At 44.2% G+C, this 15,293-nt stretch overlaps 1 protein-coding gene across 5 annotated transcripts in view; it reads right to left on the bottom strand.

The window, feature by feature from the left end:
* ripor1 (RHO family interacting cell polarization regulator 1) overlaps positions 1-15,293 on the bottom strand; it is a 450,995-nt gene that overhangs the window by 69,171 nt on the left and 366,531 nt on the right. For all 5 annotated transcript variants that reach the window (XM_072518311.1, XM_072518310.1, XM_072518312.1 and 2 more), the window contains 2 exons: positions 10,931-11,056; positions 7,845-7,993 (listed from right to left, as the gene is read on the bottom strand). In XM_072518311.1, coding sequence (XP_072374412.1) covers positions 7,845-7,993; positions 10,931-11,056 — 275 coding nt within the window. The remainder of the gene's footprint in view (positions 1-7,844; positions 7,994-10,930; positions 11,057-15,293) is intronic.

Here is a 15,293-nt window from a genome sequence, read left to right as displayed (position 1 = left end):
ATCAGACTCACCATGGACTACTCTCCAAAATCAGTTGCATTCTTGGACACACTCGTCTCCATCAAGGACGGTCACCTCAGCACTTCGCTTTACCGCAAACCCACGGATAACCTCATGATGCTCCACTTCTCCAGCTTCCACCCTAAACACATTAAAGAAGCCATCCCCTATGGACAAGCGCTCCGTATACACAGGATCTGCTCAGACGAGGAGGAGCGTAACAGACATCTACAGACGTTGAAAGATGCCCTCGTACGAACGGGATATGGCACTCGACTCATCGATCGACAGTTCCAACGCGCCACAGCGAAAAACCGGACCGACCTCCTCAGAAGACAAACATGGGACACAACCGACAGAATACCCTTCGTCGTCCAGTACTTCCCCGGAGCGGAGAAACTACGTCATCTTCTTCACAGCCTTCAACACGTCATTGATGACGATGAACACCTTGCCAAGGTCATCCCCACACCCCCACTACTTGCCTTCAAACAACCGCGCAACCTCAAACGAACCATTGTGTGCAGCAAATTACCCAGTCTTCAGAACAGTGACCACGACACCACAGAACCCTGTCATGGCAATCTCTGCAAGACGTGCCAGATCATCGACATGGATACCACTATTACACGTGAGAACACCACCCACCAGGTACGCGGTATATACTCCTGCGACTCGGCCAACGTTGTCTACCTCATACGCTGCAGGAAAGGATGTCCCGAAGCGTGGTACATTGGCGAGACCATGCAGACGCTGCGACAACGAATGAACGGACATCGCGCAACAATCACCAGGCAGGAATGTTCCCTTCCAGTCGGGGAACACTTCAGCAGTCAAGGGCATTCAGCCTCTGATCTCCGGGTAAGCGTTCTCCAAGGCGGCCTTCAGGACCCGCGACAACGCAGAATCGCCGAGCAGAAACTTATAGCCAAGTTCCGCACACATGAGTGCGGCCTCAACCGGGACCTGGGATTCATGTCACATTACATTCATCCCCCACCATCTGGCCTGCGAAATCCTACCAACTGTCCTGGCTTGAGACAATTCACACCTCTTTAACCTGGGGTTACCCCATCTCTGGATCTGTAAAGATTTAATCACCTGCTAATGCTCGCATTCCTAGCATTGTTTGGCATCTTTGAATCTGTCTATATATGTGTTTCTGGAACAGACCTCTTCATTCACCTGAGGAAGGAGCAGCGCTCCGAAAGCTAGTGACATCGAAACAAACCTGTTGGACTTTAACCTGGTGTTGTAAGACTTCGTACTGTGCTCACCCCAGTCCAACACCGGCATCTCCACATCATAACAAATTACGGCACACATTGGGATCTAACTAACTACAAGATTTGCACAAATTACCACAGGAACATAGAAACAAACAGGCCACTCAGCTCCTCAAGCTTGTTTTGCTGCCATTCAATGAGATTATGGTTGATCGTGTAAACAACTCCACATATCCACCTTTGGCCAACTAAAATGTTATCAACCAGCAGCATTATTAATTCCAGAATCAATCACTGCATCATAAATTTAATTTCAACGCAGAGTGGGGAGAGAGTATGAGGAACTTACATGGGGGCAGAATTTTACTTTCCCCCCTCCCCCCACCGGTGGGTTTGTAGGTGATGATCATGGTGGTGGGACCAGAACATTTTTCAGAGGGCCTCCCCATCAGGTTGCTGCCTGCCTCGATCTCTCCCCAATTTCACATCAGCCACCCTGGCCTTAATTGAGGCACTTTATTGCCAAGTTATTGACCACTTGCGGGTGGTTTCCCACCCAGCCTCAATTTTTAGGCTGCTGGGAGGAGTTCAGGCACTGGGTGTGGATGGCTTGAAAATGAACCCTGTTTCGGCCTCAGGCGGGAAGGGGCTGTGCCTCCATCTGCTGCTCCTACCCAATCCCCGTGGGGACTCCTTCAACCCCGCCACCCAGGTCTCTCTTCCGGCACCCTAGCCGCCCCCCCCCCCCCGCCCAACCCCCCCCCCCCCCCCCCCGCCCAACCCCCCCCCCCCCCCCCCCCGGTCTCCCTTCCCCACAGGTCTCACCTATCCTCCTCACCCTGAAACTCAAGTTACCTGCTCCTGGATAACCGGGACTTTAGCCCTGGGGACTGCTTGTACTCCCAGTCCTGTTTACTGCAGCTTCTACCGCTGCAGGGACTAGAGTTTCCAGTCAATCAGATTGTCTGGCAGCTCTTCAAGTGGTGACTGCTTCCTGACTGAGGGGCAGAAGTTCTGCCTCCCGCTAATTAATGCACCTTAGAGCATGAAACAGCTATTGGGGCAGCCAGCATGGATGGGAATGTATTTGCTGCCAGCTCCTGAGATGGTGGGGAGAGGGCAACCCATGAGCTTTCAAATAAATATGTATTCTCACCAGCACGAAGATTCAGTGTCAGTGTCAAATGGCCTCCTTTTTGGCACGCCATCTCACATTCTGATTCATTCATCGATCAACATATTTTCTTACTTTTTATAAGATCAAAGTGTGTAAGAATTGACCATCAGTACATGAATACTCCTCCCTGATGTGGAAAAACACTTCCGGTTACCTCAGCATCATTTCCACCCACCACAGAGGAGGAAGGCACCATCTTACCGAAAATAACTGAAACAAGTCCCCAGCAGCGGAGGGGAAATACAAAGTTACATCACTCAAAATAACATCAAACCCTTGCACCTACAGAATTGAAGGAAGTGCAGCCCTGTGACGTGGATTGTAGCTGGTGGGGCTTGTGTATAAAAACACAGAAAGAAATATAACACAGCTGGCCAGGCGAGCATTTATTACCCATACCTAATTGCCCTTAAGAAGATGACTGTGAGCCACCTTCTTGAACTGCTACATTCCACATGATGTAGGTACACCCACAGTGCTGTTAGAAAGGGAAATGATTGAAAGGGCAACAATGAATAATACATAAATAGATTTGAACTATTCAAGTAAGGGAATAAAAGCTACATGCAAGGTCACTTTGACGGACACAAAGAACATTGTCGCCTTGTGTATCACTCAAAATCATGCTGAACTACACTAAAACCTTTATTTCTTATTCAATCCATATCAGAGGGTCTTCAGGCCACAATTCCCAAATCATCCTTAACTGGGATTTGATCACAAGAGTATTGCAAGATTATCTTGACTTCAGTGAGGCAAGGTAAATATTGGTCCTTTAGAGGATGAGAAGGGAGATTTAATAATGGGAGATGAGGAAATGGCTGAGGAACTGAGCAGGTTTTTTGGGTCGGTCTTCACAGTGGAAGACACAAATAACATGCCAGTGACTGATGGAAATGAGGCAATAACAGGTGAGGACCGTGAGATGATTGTTATCACTAAGGAGGTAGTGATGGGCAAGCTAATGAGGCTAAAGGTAGACAGGTCTCCTGGCCCTGATGGACGCATCCCGGAGTGCTAAAAGAGATGGCTAGGGAAATTGCAAATGCACTAGTGATAATTTACCAAAATTCACGAGACTCTAAGGTGATCCCGGCAGATTGGAAATTAGCAAACGTGACACCACTGTTTAAAAAAGGAGGTAGGCAGAAAGTGGGTAATTATAGGCCAGTTAGCTTAACTTCCGTAATAGGGAAGATGATGGAATCTATCATCAAGGAAGAAATAGCGAGGCATCTGGATGGAAATTATCCCATTGGGCAGACGCAGCATGGGTTCATAAAGGGCAGGTCGTGCCTAACTAATTTAGTGGAATTTGTTGAGGACAATACCAGTGCGGTAGATAACGGGGAGCCAATGGATGTGGTATATCTGGATTTCCAGAAAGCTTTTGACAAGGTGCCACACAAAAGATTGCTGCATAAGATAAAGATGCATGGCATTAAGGGTAAAGAAGTAGCATGTATAGATGATTGGTTAATTAATAGAAAGCAAAGAGTGGGGATTAATGGGTGTTTCTTTGGTTGGCAATCAGTAGCTAGTGGTGTTCCTCAGGGTTCAGTGTTGAGCCCACAATTGTTCACAATTTACATAGATGATTTGGAGTTGGGGACCAAGGGCAATGTGTCCAAGTTTGCAGACGACACTAAGATGAGTGGTAAAGCAAAAAGTGCAGAGGATACCGGAAGTCTGCAGAGGGATTTGGATAGGTTAAGTGAATGGGCTAGAGTCTGGCAGATGGAATACAATGTTGACAAATGTGAGGTTATCCATTTTGGTAGGAATAACAGCAAAAGGGATTATTATTTAAATGATAAAATATTAAAACATGCTGCTGTGCAGAGAGACCTGGGTGTGCTAGTGCATGAATCGCAAAAAGTTGGTTTACAGGTGCAACAGGTGATTAAGAAGGCAAATGGAATGTTGTCCTTCATTGCTAGAGGGATGGAGTTTAAGACTAGGGAGGTTATGCTGCAATTGTATAATGTGTTAGTGAGGCCACACCTGGAGTATTGTGTTCAGTTTTGGTCGCCTTACCTGAGAAAGGACGTACTGGCGCTGGAGAGTGTGCAGAGGAGATTCACTAGGTTAATCCCAGAGCTGAAGGGGTTGGATTACAAGGAGAGGTTGAGTTGACTGGGACTGTACTCGTTGGAATTTAGAAGGATGAGGGGGGATCTTACAGAAACGCATACAATTATGAAGGGAATAGGATAGATGCAGGCAGGTTGTTTCCACTGGCAGGTGAAAGCAGAACTAGGGGGCATAGCCTCAAAATAAGGGGAAGTAGATTTAGGACTGAGCGTAGGAGGAACTTCTTCACCCAAAGGGTTGTGAATCTATGGAATTCCTTGCCCAGTGAAGCAGTAAAGGCTCCTTCATTAAATGTTTTTAAGATAAAGATAAATCGTTTTTTGAAGAATAAAGGGATTAAGGGTTATGGTGTTTGGGCCGGAAAGTGGAGCTGAGTCCACAAAAATCAGCAATGATCTCAGTGAATGGCGGAGCAGGCACGAGGGGCCAGATGGCCTACTCCTGCTCCTAGTTCTTATGTTCTTATGTTAAAGACACCTTAGCAACCAAATCTCTTTCCATATCCAATCCAAATGTTGAGGGGGACTAATCTAATCCTAACTGGAAATAATCCTAACTGGAAAGAAGCACAAAATGACTGAAAAGATTAACAGCAGAGATAATCCATCTCAGGTAAGCAAGGCAATACAACCCTGCTGTGCACAGATCCCATTTCCCATTTTACTTCCACAATTCACAGTTTTAGTGAGTGGAGCTGAAAAATCCCCAAACCGACACCATATTTAAGAGAACTATTTTATCAGCTGACTTGATGTTCATCAAGTTTAAATATGTAATAACCGATTACTAACATTAGTGAATTGAAGAGTCCTCAGTTCAATCCCAAGTTTACACTCAGTGAATTTATATGACCCAGAAACAACAGGGGAACGACAACTGGTTTAAGGACTCACGGTTTGGCCGGGGGAGGGGGGAGAGAAAGAGAGGAGGATGAGGAGTAGGGATCAGCAGTCAGACAGTGTTTGTTCTCCAAATTAATCAATATCCCTGTGGAAAGCATGGAAGCTTGGAATAGATTAGGGCCAGAAATGATGAGCCCTGCAGTCAAATAGCCGGTCTACAATCTGCATCAAGATTCATAAATTAAGCCACTTGGCAGCGATAGAGGCAGGCTACAAGCAAACACAGAACTGTATCCTGGCAAAGCACGAGGAGAGAAGAATATTACACAAATTTAATTATTCCTGTTGCTGGCACTGGGATTTAAACAATGTCTCTGATAATCTTGATGTTTATGTAGTAGTAGTATTTAAATAGCTCCATACTCCAAATTACTCTGTTCCTTTTCCCCTCGTGCACTGCCTGACCCTGTTGGTGCTAGGCCTTTGAGGTCAGTTGCTTCAAGTCCCTTTCCTTTATGCATTTTAGAACAAGACAAAAGATAATCAATATATTCCACTCCTGTGTCTTAAAATGCCTGAAGAATGGGGTCCAGTATCCAGGAAGGGCACCAAGAAAACCTAGAGGAAATCCAGAGTCATGGACTGCCCTGGAGTAAAGCCCCAATTTATTGATGAACAATCATTAATAGGCCAAAACAAAATATTACATGTGCTGGAAACCTTAAATAAAAATTAGAAAATGCTGGGACAACAGGTCGGACACGGCTGTGGAGAATTAAAGTTTCAGTCTGATGAAAGGCCATCGACCAGAAACATCAACTTTCTTTCTCTACGGATGCAGTCTGTCCTTACTGAGTGTTTCCAGCAATTTCTGTTTTTCTTTTTAATCCTTAACTGGGATTTGATCTCAAGAGTATTGCAAAATTATCTTGACTTCAGTGAGCTGAAAGGTTTACAGTTCTCTTGCTTTCACAGGTTTTAGAACTTTTAGTCCTACTCTTAATGGAACTGCTCATTATGTAGCCAGGTAGACAGTAATGCTGTGAAAGTTTATGCAGTGTTACAATGCACGGGTAAGGCAATTAACTATTAAACTACAAGGGGCTGGTTTAGCACACTGGGCTAAATCGCTGGCTTTTAAAGCAGACCAAGGCAGGCCAGCAGCACGGTTCAATTCCCGTACCAGCCTCCCCGAACAGGCGCCGGAATGTGGCGACTAGGGGCTTTTCACAGTAACTTCATTTGAAGCCTACTTGTGACAATAAGCAATTTTCATTTCAAGTCCTATTCTTACTTCGTCTAGCCCCAGGTATGGTTTTGGTTCTCTTACATTATGAGGGATAGCAACATCCTGGAAAAGGCTTGAAGGACTCAATTGATTAAGGGCCTTCAGACCCTAGTTTAAGGGCCCTTAGTTATCAGGACAGATTTGACGAGATGGCACTTTTTATCCTTGGGGGAAAAAAGTGTAGGCTTCAAAGAGGTAAGATAAGATATATTTACAATTATGAAGGAATGGGATCCTGTCATTGTAGATTAAGTAAGGCAGAACTGGGGGCATCAGTATTAGTCACAATATCTTTATTGGATGTCAGGATGTTACTTTCTTTCCTCAGAGTGGTCAACCTCTGGAATAAGTGTCCAGAGTGTACACTGATAATTTGCAGAGAATGCGTTAAATGGAGCGGGAAAATTTCCTGAGGTGGAAACTTTCATCATAAAAGGTAGGTGGAGGGCAGCACGGTGGCGCAGTGGTTAGCATTGGTGCCTCACGGCGCTGAGGTCCCAGGTTCGATCTCAGCCCTCGGTCACTGTACGTGCTGAGTTTGCACATTCTCCCCGTGTTTGTATGGGTTTCACCCCCACAACCCAAAGATGTGCAGTGTAGGTGGATTGGTCACACTAAATTACCCCTTAATTGGAAAAATGTAATTGGGTACTCTAAATTTATTTTTTTTAAAAGGTAGGTGGGCTGGCAGGAAAGAGTTGGGGAACCAATCACTGCAGTCTCCTGGACTGTGCATGCTTTCCCAAGGGAAGGGGTGGTAGGGCAAGGCCTTTTATTACTTCTCAAGGGATTGTGTGACCGCAGAAGAGGGGTGCAGGCATTAAATGATGTGCAGATTGCACCATGCACACAGTGTCAGTGTGGGAGAGCATCCGGATATTCCCAGTCTTTCTTTTTATTCTGCAAGAGATCTGTTGACTTGCTGATAAATATGTATCATTCTGTTGAAAACTGCATAAAACAGGAAGTGGACTCTGAATTAAAGGGCTCACTGGGTGCTCTGCAGTTGTGCAATAATTCTGAAAGACACACTTGTAAAAATCACAGCAGAACCTGTAGCAGAGTGCAAGTGAAAGGGTCCATTGTAACCAGATGAAAGTAGTCATTTGGTTATCTAGTATTCTTACAAGCTCTTACTGTGGACAAAGCGTTTTCCGTGCCATGAACACACTACAAAAGACTAATCTCATCTGTTTTTTAGACTACGAAAGACTTACTTCCAAATGACCTCTAGGCTGAGTTTGATAGTTCCCAGGTCATTGATATCCACAGCGACAGACTGAGGCAGGGCTGCAAACAAATCTTTTGTTTCGCAGGAGACGTTGCCAACTATGACGTGATTCGCCAGGCTTTTCAGTTCCGTTACCTGCAAGAATGAACTGATTAATGTCTTTGATGCTTCACAGCTTTCCAAAACAGTTCTTATCGAGACCCCAAAAAATCATGCACTAGTGCCTTTTCCATTATCAATGAAGCATTCCATGTTGTTGCCGCTGCTTTAAGTGCTGTTTTGTTCACTAGTTTAATATATCGACAAAAGTACTGCAATGCAGAGCCTTTTTGGAGCTGTAGTAGGTCGACACAATGACTCAACTGTTGTGGAAACCCAGATTAAGATTGCTCCTGAAATTTCTTTCTTCCCTAACCTCAAATATTTCTTCTTGGATCTTTAAAAAACATTTTCCCTGTCCTCTATTTGGGAGGGGAGGGGTGGTAGTATGTAGCAGGGTGGAAATGCAGACTTACTTTTGGTCTGCCTTCCCTGACAAAAATGTTAGAAATGCAGGTCTTTAAGAGAAAACCAGGCCTTGCTTCAGAGTGAATTGAGTGCAAGTGATGCTCATTGAAGCTTGTACTTCACTGCTGGGTTTTCCCCAGTGGAGGGAAGGCTTCTGGGCAGGGAGAGGATCCACAGTCTTTGTATTGAACTGTAGTATCACAATAAAACAGTTGTGAATCATCAGTATGTCTTCCAGTGCCTAATTTGTTAAATGGATATTCACCTGTAAAACATTCCCAGGCCATCAGAAAATGGATAGCTTGACAATCAATCCTCAGATTTGCAGGTGCTGTTTGATTTTAAAAGGTTGCTAAATTCACTTAAACCCAAGTTAGCCATCACTCTGCTCCATTTTCAATCTCACTTGGCCTGGCTTCACTAAGACGCCAATGAGTTTACACAGTAAATATCAGAGAAGTCTCGGCCAGTAAACGTCAAGGTTCAATTCCCAGTGTGGGTTAAGAGATTTCAGGTAACGTAGCAGTACAAACATCAGCCAGGATTCCCATTCCCTTTACTACATGCTGATGACTCTACCTCCCCTGATCTTTCCTGGTGAGTTCAAACAATTAGTGTCAATGGGACCGTCACCCCAGCAAGAAATCAAAGCTTTCAATAAAGGAGCCTACCATCATGCTGTAAGCAACCCTGGTGAGATGTACAAAATACTTGGGCTGACCCTTTCCCCTCTCGAGTCCAGTGGAAGTGCTGCAAACTCAGAACAGTTTTCATCCTGTGCAGCAGTTTTTCATTATTTCCATTTACACCAAACGCGAGTTTGACAATAAGACTTATGGACACCGCAGGTCAACAAGCACTTCAACATCTTAGAACTAGCTTTACAAAACCCTAGTTGGACCACACGTGGAATATAGTGTCCAGTTCCGGTTGCCTCATTATAGGAAGGTTGTGGATACTTTGGAGAGGGTGCAGAGATTTACCAGGATGCTGCCTGGACTGGAGGGCATGTCTTATGAAGAAAGGTTTAGTGAGCTAGGGCTTTTCACACTGGAGCGAAGAAGGAAGAGAGGTGACTTGATAGAGGTATAGAAGGTGATGAGAGGCAGGGATAGAGTAGATAGCCAGAGACTTTTCCCCAGGGCGGAAATGGCTGTCACGAGGGGGCAAAACTTAAAGGTGATTGGAGGAAGGTATAGGGGATGTCAGAGGTATGTTCTTTACACAGAGAGTGGTGGGTGTGTGGAATGCACTGCCAGCAGAGGTGGTGGAGTCAGAGCCATTAGGGACATTTAAGTGACCCTTGGACAGGCACATGGACAGCAGTAAATTGAAGGGGTGTAGGTTAGGTGATCTTAGATTAGGATAAGTGGTCGGCCCAACATCGTGGGCCGAAGGGCCTGTACTGTGCTGTTCTATGTTAACCTCCCGTTACTTAATCTCCCCCTCTAGTCATATGGTTTTGGTCAGTGATGGGCAACCTGCAGGTGGGGGCCATGTGGCCCATCTGGGTTCTGAGTGCAGTCCACTAGACATTTCGGTGACCATTGCCCACATGCAGTGTTGCCACATTTCACTGATTTCCGTCTGCAGTTTTTTCACTGCCGGTATGACTGAAGTGAGAAACAGGTAAAGCAAGGACATGTGAAGTGAGGTGCGTGCTGATTGCTCACAACATTGACTGTGAGAGCCGTGCATTCCCTCTGCACCCAAAGTGTAAATATTTATTTTGTTTTTACCACTTGAAGTTGATTATAGTCCGATTGACACGTGAATGATTAAGCATTTTCTATAACTAGTTGTGAAATATTAGGTATATATTAAATGTATTCAATCTTATTCACGGGGTTATGGTTAGTGGACAAGCCCGGTTTCAATCTTATGGCCCACTGAGATGAAGGAGGGCCACTCATGCAGCCCACTCACTAACCCAGGTTGCCCATCACTGGGTTAGGCAAAAACCATCACAATCACCAGGATTTTAAGATCTGGAACAGAACCAAACAGCTTGGTTTGGGCTAGCACAGCATTGTACAAAGAGCTGTGCATAGGTTGAAAACCTTGTGCTAAATTCAGCTGGATAGTCAGAGGGAGCGGTACATGAGCTCTTAGAGGGGGAGATTATTACTTGGGCATTCTTCTGTGAAAAACATTGTAGTCAGGAGGAGAGTGGGAACAGAAAAGAAGAATTTTATCTTCCAGTCTTTGTTTACACTTCAGTTTTTGCTCAAAATAGTTTTATTTTTTAAGTACAGCCAAGATTAATGGTCAGAAGCTTGAATTTAGGCCCCAGTCTGGCAGTCTGTCGAAATAAAGACTGTCGAGTCACTTCTTGCATTAGCTAATTTGCAAGAGCTCTCAGCATAAGCTGATCCCCTGCTGGAAAGGCTTCTCTTCGTAAACAGGAACATGTCAAGTAAACAATGTCATATAGAGTGTCTCCTTGCATCATCTGAGAACACCACATGTTGCCACTCTCTCCAAGCTGATTTTATTCAATGAATTGTAATAACTGAAAGGTGGGAAATGAATGTTGCTGTTCCCAAGTGACCCAGAGATCCTTACCTTGATTGAGAGGAATTCTGTAACAAGAGGCTGGAATATCATCTCCTCACCATCCCACACTTGCTTCCCATTTGCTTCAATGCGGCCTTTCAACTTCCACCGCTGGCGACCATACTTCATGAATATCTGGCAATAGATGTTAGATGGATTTATGATTCATCAGAAATATATTCATCTCTCCACTTCCTTTCAGCCAGGCTGTGGTCAAATAGCAACATCTGGATATTTCTACAGCAGTAATATTACGACATTAATTGCTTAGAATCTCCCACTTACATTTTACAATTTTCAACAATTTGTGTTGCAGCACATTATCACCAAACATATCTTAAATTCATAGCTGGTCAGAATAAAAATGTAAGCTTTGCTGTACTGTGCTTTCAAGCAAATTCCCCAATGGCTCCGCATGTTTATCCAATGAGGGGCCAAGCCAAACACATGCAAAAATCCCATGGATGATTCCCAGCTTGCGCTGAGATAGCAGTGTTACAACTAACCTCACCACCTGGGTCAAAGAGAGAGAAATAAAATAAGCTTGGGATCCCAACTTCACAAATCCTGTGTGTCTGTTTTGACAAAAAAGTGGACGATTTAAAACTAGTAGTTAAGAAGCATAAAATATTAGATAGGGCAAACATAGTGAGGGAGGACGAACGGAGATGTTTAGCATCTTTGAAAGTGGATAAACCACCAGGCTCAGATGAAATGCATCCTAAATGAAGGGGGAAAAAATAGTGGAGGCTCTGATCATCATTTTTCAATCTACACCAGCTGCAAGCATGGTGCCAACTGCTAATGCTGTACTGTTGTTCAAAATGCTAGGGAGGATTAGGCTGAGTATTTACACACCAGTTAGCCTATCCTCTGTGTCATAGCTGTGATGTTCTCTGTTTTGTTAATCAGGATGTCTTGAGTACGTAGTGTAGAACAAAGAACATCAGGCTAAGTCAATGAACCAAGCTGACTTATTTTCATTACTTAAATAAGATTCAAACAAGTTCCAAGGTAAAAGTTATTAAATTAAGCTGTATGATATCTCTAACTACAGATCTCTCAATTATGCAACTAATCTCTCTCATGCCTAAACACCTTCTCCCAGAATCCCAGGAGTCACATGATATTTATATGACCGTTCTTTATCTCCATCTGGTGGTGAGAAGTATTATCAGATTGTTAACCCTTTGTCTTCTTTACAATATCCATATTGTTACAATAGTCATAGAGGTCTGCAGCATGGAAAGGGGCTTTTCGGCCCAACTTGTCCATGCCATCCAGTTTTACCTCTAAAGTAGTCCCAATTGCTCACATTTGGCTCATATCCCTCTATATCCATCTCGGCCATATAACGGTCTAAATGCTTTTTAAAAGACAAAATTGAACCTGCCTCTACTAGTGCCTCTGGCGTTTCATTCCAGACACTCACCACCCTCTGTGTGAAAAAATTGCCCCTCTGGACCATTTTGCATCTCTGCTCTCTCATCTTAAACCTATGCCCTCTAGTTTTAGACTCCCCTACTTTTGGGAAAATATGTTGACTATCTACCTATGCTCCTCATTATTTTATAGATCTCGATAAGTCACCCCTAAGCCTCCTATGCTCCAGGGAAAAAAGTCCCTGTCTATCCAGCTTCGCATTACAACTCAAACAATCAAGTCCCGGTAGCATCCTAGTAAATCTTTTGTGTACTCTTTCTAGTTTAATAATATCCTTTCTGTAGTAGGGTGACCAGAACTGTACGCAGTATTCCAAGTGTGGCCATACTAATGTCATGTGCAACTTCAACAAGACGTCCCAACCCCTGTATTCAATGTTTTGACCAATGAAACCTAGCATGTGAAATGCCTTCTTCATCACCCTGTCCACCTGTAACTTCACTTTCAAGGAGCTATGAGCCTGTACTCTTAGATCTCTTTGTTCTATAACCCACCCCAACACTCTACCATTAACCGAGTATGTCCTGGCCCGATTCGATCTAACAAAATGCATCACCTCACATTTATCTAAATTAAACTCCATCTGCCATTCATCAGCCCACTGGCCCAATTGATCAAGATCCCATTGCAATCCTAGATAATCTTCTTCACTGTCTACCATGCCACCAATCTTGGTGTCATCTGCAAACTTACTAACCATGTCTCCTAAATCCTCATCCAAATCATTAATATAAATAACAAATAACAGTGGACCCAGCACTGATCTCTGAGGCACACCGCTCCAGTTTCAAAAACAACCCTCTCCAACCATCCTTCTTCTGTCGTCAAGCCAATTTTGTATCCAATTGGCTACCTCACCCTGTATCCCGTGAGATTTAACCTTATGCAACAACCTACCGTGAGGTACCTGGTCAAAGCCCTTGCTAAAGTCCATGTAGACGACGTTGACTGCACTGCCCTCATCTACCTTCTTGGTTACCCCTTCCAAAATCTCAATCAAATTCCTGAGACATGATTTTCCACTCTCAAAACCATGCTGACTGACCCTAATCAGTCCTTGCCCCTCTAAATGCCTGTAGATCCTGTCTCTCAGAATACCTTCTAACCAGAATACCTGTGGTGGGAAAATTATTGGAAAAAATTACATTAACACTGCAATGAAGTGACTGTGAAAACTCCCTAGTTGCCACACTCCGGCGCCTGTTCACGTACACTGAGGGAGAACTCAGAATCTCCAAATCAACTAACAGCACGTCTTTCGGGACTTGTGGGAGGAAACCAGAGCATCCGGAGGAAACCCACGCAGACACGGAGAGAACTTGCAGACTCCGCACAGACAATGACCCATGCCGGGAATCGAACTGGGACCCTGGCGCTGTGAAGCCACAGTGCTAACCACTGTGCTAACATGCCGCCCTATTCGATCTATATATAGAGGACATGATTAAGAAGTTGGCAGATAATACAAAAACTGTCCAACAGAGGGGAAACATTTCACAAAGGGGAATGTGGTGACTAGGGGCTTTTCACAGTAACTTCATTTGAAGCCTACTTGTGACAATAAGCGATTTTCATTCATTTCATTTCAAAAAGCTGTAGAGAGCAAGAAGGTATCAGTGGAGTAGTCAAATGGACAGTCAAGTAGTAAATGAAATTCCATCCAGAGAGATGCATTTGAGGAAGATAAACAAGCCAAGGAAATGTACAATAATTGGGAGGATTCAGAGGAGTGTAGAGGAACAAGACCACCTTAGAATACATATCCATAAGGTCTCTGAAGATAGGACAGGTGATAAAGTGGTCAAGGCATACAGGATAAAAGTGGGAAGGATATGCTAGAATTGTATAAAACACTAATCAGGCCACAGTAAGAGTGCCACGTACAGTCAATGCACTGCTTTGCAGGAAGGATGTGATCGCATTAGAGAGGGTACAAAGGAAATCTCTGAGGATGTAGCTAAGAATGGAGAATTGCGTTTTGAGGAAAGATCGAATTTTTCAAAAAAGATAATTTATCGAAGGTTTATCCATCCAGAAAGTTTAAAAAAACCAGGAAGTCAATAAAACAAAACAATATTGAACACTCCAGAACGTAGTAACAATTCATATAACACTATAGCAAAGTAACACATTAGAAAACCCCCCATATATAAGCCAAACCCCCAAGAGCTTTTTTAAAACAAAATAAAGTCCACCCCTACCCCTTAATAGCCAATAGTTACTGTACCCAGTCACCCTCCCTTACTCCCCCTTCCCCCCTCCCCCCCCCCCATTGACGTTCCAATACTTCTGTAAAAAGTCGATGCACAGCTTCCACCTCACGAAGAATCCCTCATCTCCATACCTCTAATGGCAAACTTAATTTAATTCTCTTCAAATGAAGAAACTCCACAAGGTTCGCACCCAAGATCCGATACTTGGTGGATCCAAGGACCACCAGTTAAAAAATTCTCCTTTGGGCTAGCAGGGAGGCAAAAGCCACAACATCGGCCTTCCTCCCCACCAAAACCCCCGGATCCTCAAAATTAGAGGATTTTGAGGATCCTCAAAATTCTCAAAATGAGAGGAGCCTATCCTGTAGACCCAAGGATGGCAACATTGGGAACGAACCCACCTCTTTACTCAAAAAGGCCCTTATTTGGAGGTATCTGAACTCATTACCACTGGCAATTGGTAAGCCTCTGTCAGATCAGATGGGTCTGTAAACTTCCCACAGGTCCTTGAAGCATTTGATCCCCAAACGGTCCAACTCTATATACCTAGCATCCAATTTTGCTGGGACAAATCTATGGTTACCACGGATCAGGGCCTTTCTGTACATGCCCTCTAAGCCAAAATGTAGTCGGCACTGATTCCACACCCTCAAAGTGGAAACTACCACTGGATTTGAGGAGTACCTACTCAGTGAGAATGGCAGAGGAGCTGAAGC

This window comes from Scyliorhinus torazame, chromosome 10 (assembly GCF_047496885.1).
Source record: "Scyliorhinus torazame isolate Kashiwa2021f chromosome 10, sScyTor2.1, whole genome shotgun sequence".
Taxonomy (NCBI): domain Eukaryota; kingdom Metazoa; phylum Chordata; class Chondrichthyes; order Carcharhiniformes; family Scyliorhinidae; genus Scyliorhinus; species Scyliorhinus torazame.
Note: the sequence above shows the minus strand (reverse complement) of the source record. Positions and strands in the feature narration are given on the sequence as shown.